The 7,705-nt window shown below is 40.8% G+C and overlaps 1 protein-coding gene across 1 annotated transcript in view; it reads right to left on the bottom strand.

Moving 5' to 3' along the window:
* Positions 1-3,499: 3,499 nt before the first annotated feature.
* The window catches only part of ABHD3 (abhydrolase domain containing 3), a gene marked incomplete at its 5' end in the record, with an annotated part of 24,390 nt that continues 20,184 nt past the window's right edge, over positions 3,500-7,705 (bottom strand). The window contains one exon of the mRNA XM_010145909.1: positions 3,500-4,174. Coding sequence (XP_010144211.1) covers positions 3,996-4,174 — 179 coding nt within the window. The remainder of the gene's footprint in view (positions 4,175-7,705) is intronic.

The following is a 7,705-nucleotide window of genomic DNA, read 5'->3' as shown; positions in this document are numbered from 1 at the left end:
AGCGTCTCAGGTTAGCTAAGGCCGCATGTGATTTAAACTAGTGGTTTAAGTCAGGAGGAGCAGCTGAGACAGCACAGGGTCCTGACTTCTGTCCGTTCAGCAGATCCAGAAAGTCCCTTTACCTTCATCCAGGAAGAGGGGAGAGGCTGATTTTTGCATCTCCAGTAGAAAGAAAGAGACAGGAAAATTGAATCCCTCAGAGAAAGATATGTTTTCCAATGAAGTGGTTGTTGGCTGTTGTGGATGCCAGTGCATTTAACAGATTTTTCCTTCCGTTGGAATGAAATTTTTTAAAAAAACATGGCTGGAATATTCTACAGCAGATTGGCTGCAGGAGTTATTTTCCTGGGTGGTAAGAGGCACCACTAGCCTATTGTGGAGAGGGTTTCCAGGATGTATGCCAGAGGTGTGTGTGGTAAGCCCTTAGGGAGATTCTCTTGGGCTTTTTTTTATAACTTCCTCTTTCTTCTTCATTGCCTGGAGCACTCTAAGGCTTTTTTGACCAGCTGGCATCCTGGGATGAGAACCACAGCATATGACTCAGGCTGAAGGGTGTCCGTGCATGATGGCAACTTGGTGACTCAGGGAATGAATGAATGAATGTTTCCTTTTTTTTTTTTTTTTGCAGAGCAATGGTGCATTCTGCTGAAGTGGTCTGGGGAGAGCATGGTGTGCTTGCTCATGCACACCACATGCAGGGCTGAGTGTCTTATTCGTGGCAGGTCTGAGTCCTTGGCATGAGCCAAGTAGGTGTAGGAGTTGTAGATGAAAGAGGCAATTCGCCTATGAAATTCCTGTGTAGATGGCATATGGGACAAGGGGGTGCCGTGACTGCCTGGAGTTAAAGAACCTTACAGGGGATCTAGCTAAGAAAGCAGTGGGCCATGATGAAAATGGGGGGTGAGGGTGGTGGATAGGAACCAAAGTAATTTGTTTTGTTTTGTTTTGATATTTTACTTTTTGAAGGGAGGCAGGAAAAAAACAGGGCTAGGACTTGTCCTGTTTGCTTGCATGCTGAATGTGAGATTTTTGGGGGGGATGAGAGGAGCAGGGACAGAAAGGATTGCAGATAACTACACCCGGAGGGAAGGTTGGCAGGTGGTTTGCAGAGATGTGGGCCGAGGCCAGACAGTGGATATAATTGTACAGACAACTATAGAAAACTTGTGCAGACAACTACAGAAAAAGTGAAGGGAGTCTTTGTCTGAAACATTTGGGAACTGCTAAGATAAGCAAGCTGGTCCGTTCTGTTGACTTGAAGGACTGAAATGGTTGACTACTAGATTGCAGTTGAAAATGGCAACTTGCAGCAGGGAGGGTATAAGGAGAAGTTTCCTAAACCACGTCTGGGTAGTAATTCTTGAAAATGGAGCCCCTTTCCAATCTGTGTAATGATCAGCCTAGACCTCAGAGTGATTGCAATTTGCAACATTCAGCATGTTGATGTCTGAAGGGTGATTCCTGGTGCCATGCTGATAGAATCATATTGACCTGCTAGGATTCACCAGTGCTTTATTGACATTTTCTTCACATCAGCTCATGGGGAGTAGCAGACTTTTCTCCATAGCCCATTCTGCTAAGTCTTGTAAGCTGTGCTGTTATACGTCTTGGTTTTTAAAAAGAGCCTTAATCCTTCTTCTGTTCAATGTGAAATATGTAACATGAGTTAGTTTCTCTGCATTCATAGAAACGTGTCCCGGTGTTGCTGGGGCAGAATCCTAGGCCTGCCATGGTCTGCAGGCCTTCAGCCGTTTGGAGTCAGCCAGGGCAGCTGACCTGGGGCTGGCTCCCATAAACATCATACTCATTATAAAGGGAGAAGTTTGCTGAGGAAAGGGGAGCTTACTGACTGGTCTGACCTGAAGATATCCATGGTAAAATTTGATCGTTGCCACTCTGCATACCATGCTTTGACAACGCATCCTCCCTAATGGGGCATAAGGAAAAACACTCTATTTGGGGAAACCCCCCCCCAACTTTACAGACGTTTGCTAGAAATAGCTTTAAAGAGAAATGTCTCATGGGGATCTGTAAATGGGATTGTACCTACGTAAATTAAGACAGTGCAAAGTGACAGAAATTCTGCCATTAATCATGTTACTTTTATTTAAACAGTAAGGTGTGGTTTTAATTTTGTTAATACTTGATGCTGCATTTTGAACAGTACTGTACTCAATTTTACAAATATAAAGCTCAATATACTGTTTATTGCTTATTGGTTTTGTTTGAACATAAAAACTGGAAATGAATGCAAGAATTAAATAAGGCATCCTACTAATACACTCATTTCATATATTGTAGTAACCTGCACAAAACTTCATTCTGCTTTTACAAGTCACTTTTCTCATTTTCCTTAGTTGAGAAAAAATAAGCTATACTTTCTTATTTGGGAAAGGGCCTAATGCGTGTCTGAAAAGTCAAAATTTGAAAGAACTTTCTTATTTTTTAATGTAATCTTCCTTCCACCTTACAAAAATTAGCTTTCGTATAGCACGTCCCAGCTTCTTTTTCTAAAGACAAAAAGTATTTTTTTCTTCCTTTCCTGTTACTAGGAAACATGCCTTGTAAGAGGCAAATACTGTTCACGTACTGCTTGAGACAAAAGACTGGACTTGCCTTTTTTATCCATGTTTTCTTCTTGTACTGACCTGCTCACAAGATAAAAATGAAAATGTAAAGGCATCTTTACTGGCTAATCTTATGTGGCTGGGCTCAAATCAGGGATCAGCATGAGGTGGGAGCTCACAGAAGCTGCTTAAAAGCTTTTTTAAATTTTCAGTATGCCTTAAATTAGGATGTCCCAACAGTTTCTAAATACATTTTGTCCAACTGTCCTTTTCCTGCAAAGGTCATCTTTGACTAGCACTTTCTTTGAGCAGAGAAGAGTGATGCCTCAGGCAGCCTCAACTCTAAGCCAAGGCTAGGACAGAAATCACTTTACAAAGGCTTCAGTGATTTGACAACCTATTGCCAAAGTGCTGACAAATGATCAAATAAACAAACCAGAGAGATGGGTCCCCAACCCCCACCCCCACTCCCAGCTGTTTTTAAAGAGTTTGATACATTCTTTTTAGAAATTATCTAAAACAATAACAGAGACAAAGGATTCAGATTTTTTTTTAATTTAAAGCAGATTATATAATAATTTCCTGATGTTCTAATGTTTATTCTTTAAAACTGAAATTTTCTTGCAAGGTAATATAAACATAACAGATAGAATCATTGAGTTTACTGGTTATATGAAGTATGTATTACATATATGACAACGCCCAGCTTTACATGAACTTTGAAATCCAAGGTGTCTTTTAATTACTCAAGATATTACAGTACTGTTTTAAAGGAATCTTCTGGTTTTATGTGAACACTATAAGTTAGCTGTTAAAAAAATAATCATGTGAGACAAGTATGGTATTGACATAGTTTAAAAAAACAATAACTAGCCCTAAATCTGAATACTCTCAGATTAGAACAGCAAAAGCAGATATCCATCTAACACTATGGAATAAACATGCTGAAATTTTGACTCATTTGAAGAACCAGTTGGTTCTGTGGGTTTCATATTTGAAGACTTTTACCATCAGTGCCCTAAGGAATGGGCCAACTTGTACTTACTATGTGTGACAGGATAATATATGCTATTTTGAGTTTTGCCATTCTAATATTAAAAGCCATGTAAATCAAGTCTCCTAAAAATGTACTGGCTCAAATTAAAATTCTGAGGAATTATAATCTGTTTACTTGATGGTTTTGGTTAAGTGCAATTCAATGTATGCAGAATGCTGTTTCATTTAATGTCATTCTTAGTAAGGCATATTAAAAATAAATAAAGTGACAACATAATATTTAGTTTCTTGCTACAAAATCTTAGGCAAAAAATATTTTTGCTTGTAGTAATGGACTTTATCCATTTGCTGGCTTACAGGAGTTAAAATTTGTGCATTCAGCTTAACTGCCCTTGTCAGAACATGCCACTCTGCTATAACAGTTGTCCAAAGCTACATGCTAAAGATTTTATTTCCATGCTCAAACACAGCTTGCACAAACTGCTTGAAGACTCTGTCCATGTAAGTGCACTTCCTGGGCCATATTCCTTCCAAAAAACCAATATGGCCTCCACACGAAGTCAGAACCAAAGCAACGTTTGCATTTTGTTTGGCAGTTTCTACTGGTATAGCTAAAAGAGGGTGGAAAAAAGTTTTAGGACCTTATCCTTCTATGAAATACCAGCCACTGAACAATTTCCTTAAATGTTTCTCATATTCTGTATGAATAAATATGCCCAGTGTTAACATATGCTTAAATGTATTGCAGGATGTAGAACACTGCTGTGTTAAAAGCCATTTCTCTCTTCGTTAACTTGCCTTACCTGTATGATTTTTCTACCTGGTCTAAGAGTTTCAGAAATCCTGCGCTTCACCTTTCTTTCATTGACTCATTTTTGAGTCTCATTGATGGAACAGCACCCATGTGACTATTAGACAATGAGACTATTAGACCAGATATTACAAGGATTTTTCTTTTGCTGGATCAGCTGCCTGATCTGCTTCCCCGTGTTAGTCCCAACATATAAATGGTGGCAGGCATAGTCTGAGGAGGACTGCTGTGAGGGGTCCCTTTCAATGGGCCTAGAGTTAGCTTAAAGTCATCAGTGCACTCCACCTGAGACTGCACTGATCTTGAAATGCACATAAAGGGAGTCTTCAGTGTGGCTTAATCAATACTATCACCTGGGCAAACTCCCTTTGCGAGAGGAAATAAAGATCAGGTAGTGCAGACTGGTAACAGAAAGCGTGTGACTTTACCAATGGTACTTCAGAGTGAAGGGATGAGCTATTATCATATGAACTGGTTGACAGCAGTGGAGCTTTCTGCAGCTGTGGTGTTTGTGCTCTTGACATAAAAATTATTTAAGGAAATTTCTCTAGAGTTTTAAGTATGCTAAATATACTCCTGAACAAGCAGAAATCTCAATACATTGTACAGATTTTCTGATTATTCAGAACTGGTATTAAAAACAACAGCAAAAGAAGACATCCTTTGTCCAATCAGAAAGGAGTAGCAGGCATTTCACTGCATTGTCTAAAAAAATTATGATTTCACAAGAAAATAAAAGATTCTAGGTCATACACTGCTAAAGTAAAAATACTTCGGCACTACAGCACAAAGCAGTGAGTCATTCACAGGTTTTTTACTGCTGCCTCATTCATTTTAAAGAATTTTTGAAGAGAGATGTTAGGTTAACTTTTGGGGGGGTTCACTTTTCCACATACCTTTCTGAACTGAACTTCATTCAGAAACATCCCCCATTCACTCCTATTTCTTGGAGTCTGCTTTCCTTTACCCCTTTACATATTTGCTACTTCAAAGGTCATTATCCTTGAACAGTCATTATCCCTGCCTATCACTATGTTCTTTATAGCTGAAATCCTGACTTTCGTTTGGGTCCATTTGAGTCCTCATACGACTCTTTGCCGTGTGCTACAGATGCGAATTTGCATTCATTTTCATCAGCTAAAATTCCTTAGCCAAAGAAGGACCCCCAGCCACAGCATGTCACACGATATCTTGAATGCAGTGACAGCGGTGAAGAGATGTGCAACTTAAAATAGATGAGGGCAGAAGCACTGGACCTGCAGAGTCAGAGGAGCAGTCTGTGCCTCAGAGGTCCTCATAGCAGTGCCTAGAACCACATGCTGTGTTCCGCTTCAGGTCCTCAGCGTGGATGCTAAACCAAACCAACTGTATCCAGAGCAGAGTTAGTGTCTTTTATGACTGACCTAAGGTTCCAGCCCATAGCATAAGGTACTTGATTGTGCCCAGAAGGGAACACAGACCAAGCTCCAGAGAGGGTTCTTTTGCAGAATATCCGATATTCTTTACTAGTCAATGCTATTAATTTCTTTCACTCTTTTTCCTCCTTTCAGATTTGCATGCATCTAAGTTGTTCATAGATTCCAGTGTTTAGTGAGTGATTCTGATTCTTCGCTAGATGGAAGAAACCATGCTTCTCACTGTCTCTACAAGTTAAGTCATTGACTTTTTTTTGTTCTGTTGGAAAACTACAAATACTGTATGCAGTATCTTGGCCTTTTAAAGCAATGCTGAGGCAAGACTAAAAATAAAAGTCAATGAAATAAAGCCTAGGGCCTGCCAGCCTGGTCTGGGAAATAGTACAGGCTGAAAATAAGAGATGCAGAAAACAATGTGTTATTTCTTGCAATCCAACACACACATCATTTTCAGACTCCAGACTCAGCAAGTGCTTGTCTGGAGTTTTGTCTGAGTTAATCTGCCCAGCAATCTCTAGTCTGGCTCCATTGGAGTCTGTGGTTGAATACACTGCTGTGTACAAGAACAGTGGGTAAGATTCATGTCAGCTTCTGCCAACTGCATAGGAATTTGCTCACTTATCTGAACCAAGCCATCTGCTCCTCTTCTCTCTAGGAGCACATGGGCCATGTGAAACAGAATCCCAATAGGGAAGAGGGGATCAGACACAAGCCTGAGTCCCTGAGTTCCCCATTCCTGCATCAGGCAATGAATCACACTTTTCATGGCATTCTGCAACTGTCTCCCTGGTCACAGAGGGGACTGATGGGTGTGGGGAGGAACGTGTGAGGAGAGACAGACTTGATGTCCAAGAATCAGAGGTAACATGGGAACTCTATCGATCCTAATGGATTCAGGATCAGCTGTGTATTGGCCTGAACACACCTCTTGATTAGCTAAGATTATGCTAAAATATGATGGTCATTCTCTTTGTCAGACTAGTGTCTGTCGCGACCCTTGGCGGGCTCTTCACTGGAGCAGGGACGAATCACCCAAACGCCAATATGGTGTGTAGTGAGACCCGTTTATTGTTTACAATACATCCCAATTTATAGACTCTTGTTCACCCGACTAGCTACATGGTGATTGGATAATGTCTCTGTTACACAGACAGCACACATCTCTTAAAGCACCATAATTGGATAAAAGGGGTTAGTCCCCATGTGGTTAGTGTTTTGGTTAGACTCAATCAAACAAGGCTAGTAGAGATATAATTTCCCACACGATAATACTGCAGCTGGGTTTCGGCCGCTAAGTTTCCCAGAGAGAGTAGCATATTTTCATAGTTCCAATTTCTGCTAGAAAAATACACCCAACAGTGTCAAAATATAGAAAAATATCCTTTCCTCAGAAGAAACTGCTTTGCTGGGGGTGTGGAAGGGAGATGGTGATAAATGCCTTCTCTGCTGTGCCAACCCAGCTGGGGAAACCCTTACAGTCAAAGCTTACTGTGACCTCTGCATACCTGTCATTCAGAGGCTGCCACTGTAATGACACTTTCCAAATCAGTTTGCTGGTGTGTAATTGTTCATTCCCAAATTGATTTGCAATACTGTACTGGGTGCCATTTGCTGCCTCCAAACAGCAACAGCAGCTCTCTCCTAGAAGCCTATGAGCACTTGAATGCTGTTTCTCTTCTGTGTCAGTTAAGGTGCAAACCACGCACAAATGTCATCTTCCCCATCCTGAAGATCTCTCTAATCTAACTAGCATGCATTTGCAGCAGAATTCTGCCACAGATCATTGTTCTTATCACAAGCTGCATTCCTGTGCTCTGCATGCAGTCACCTGCTTCCATCTTCAGTGAGGATTTGTAGTAGGTGCCAAGTTTGACCTGTTACCTCTCTGCTCTTATGTCCCCTGTGGTGAACAGGAA

Source organism: Buceros rhinoceros, unplaced genomic scaffold, assembly GCF_000710305.1.
Source record: "Buceros rhinoceros silvestris isolate BGI_N320 unplaced genomic scaffold, ASM71030v1 scaffold29881, whole genome shotgun sequence".
Lineage (NCBI taxonomy): Eukaryota > Metazoa > Chordata > Aves > Bucerotiformes > Bucerotidae > Buceros > Buceros rhinoceros.
The sequence above is the reverse complement of the archived record's forward strand: the minus strand, read 5'-3'. Positions and strand labels throughout refer to the sequence as shown.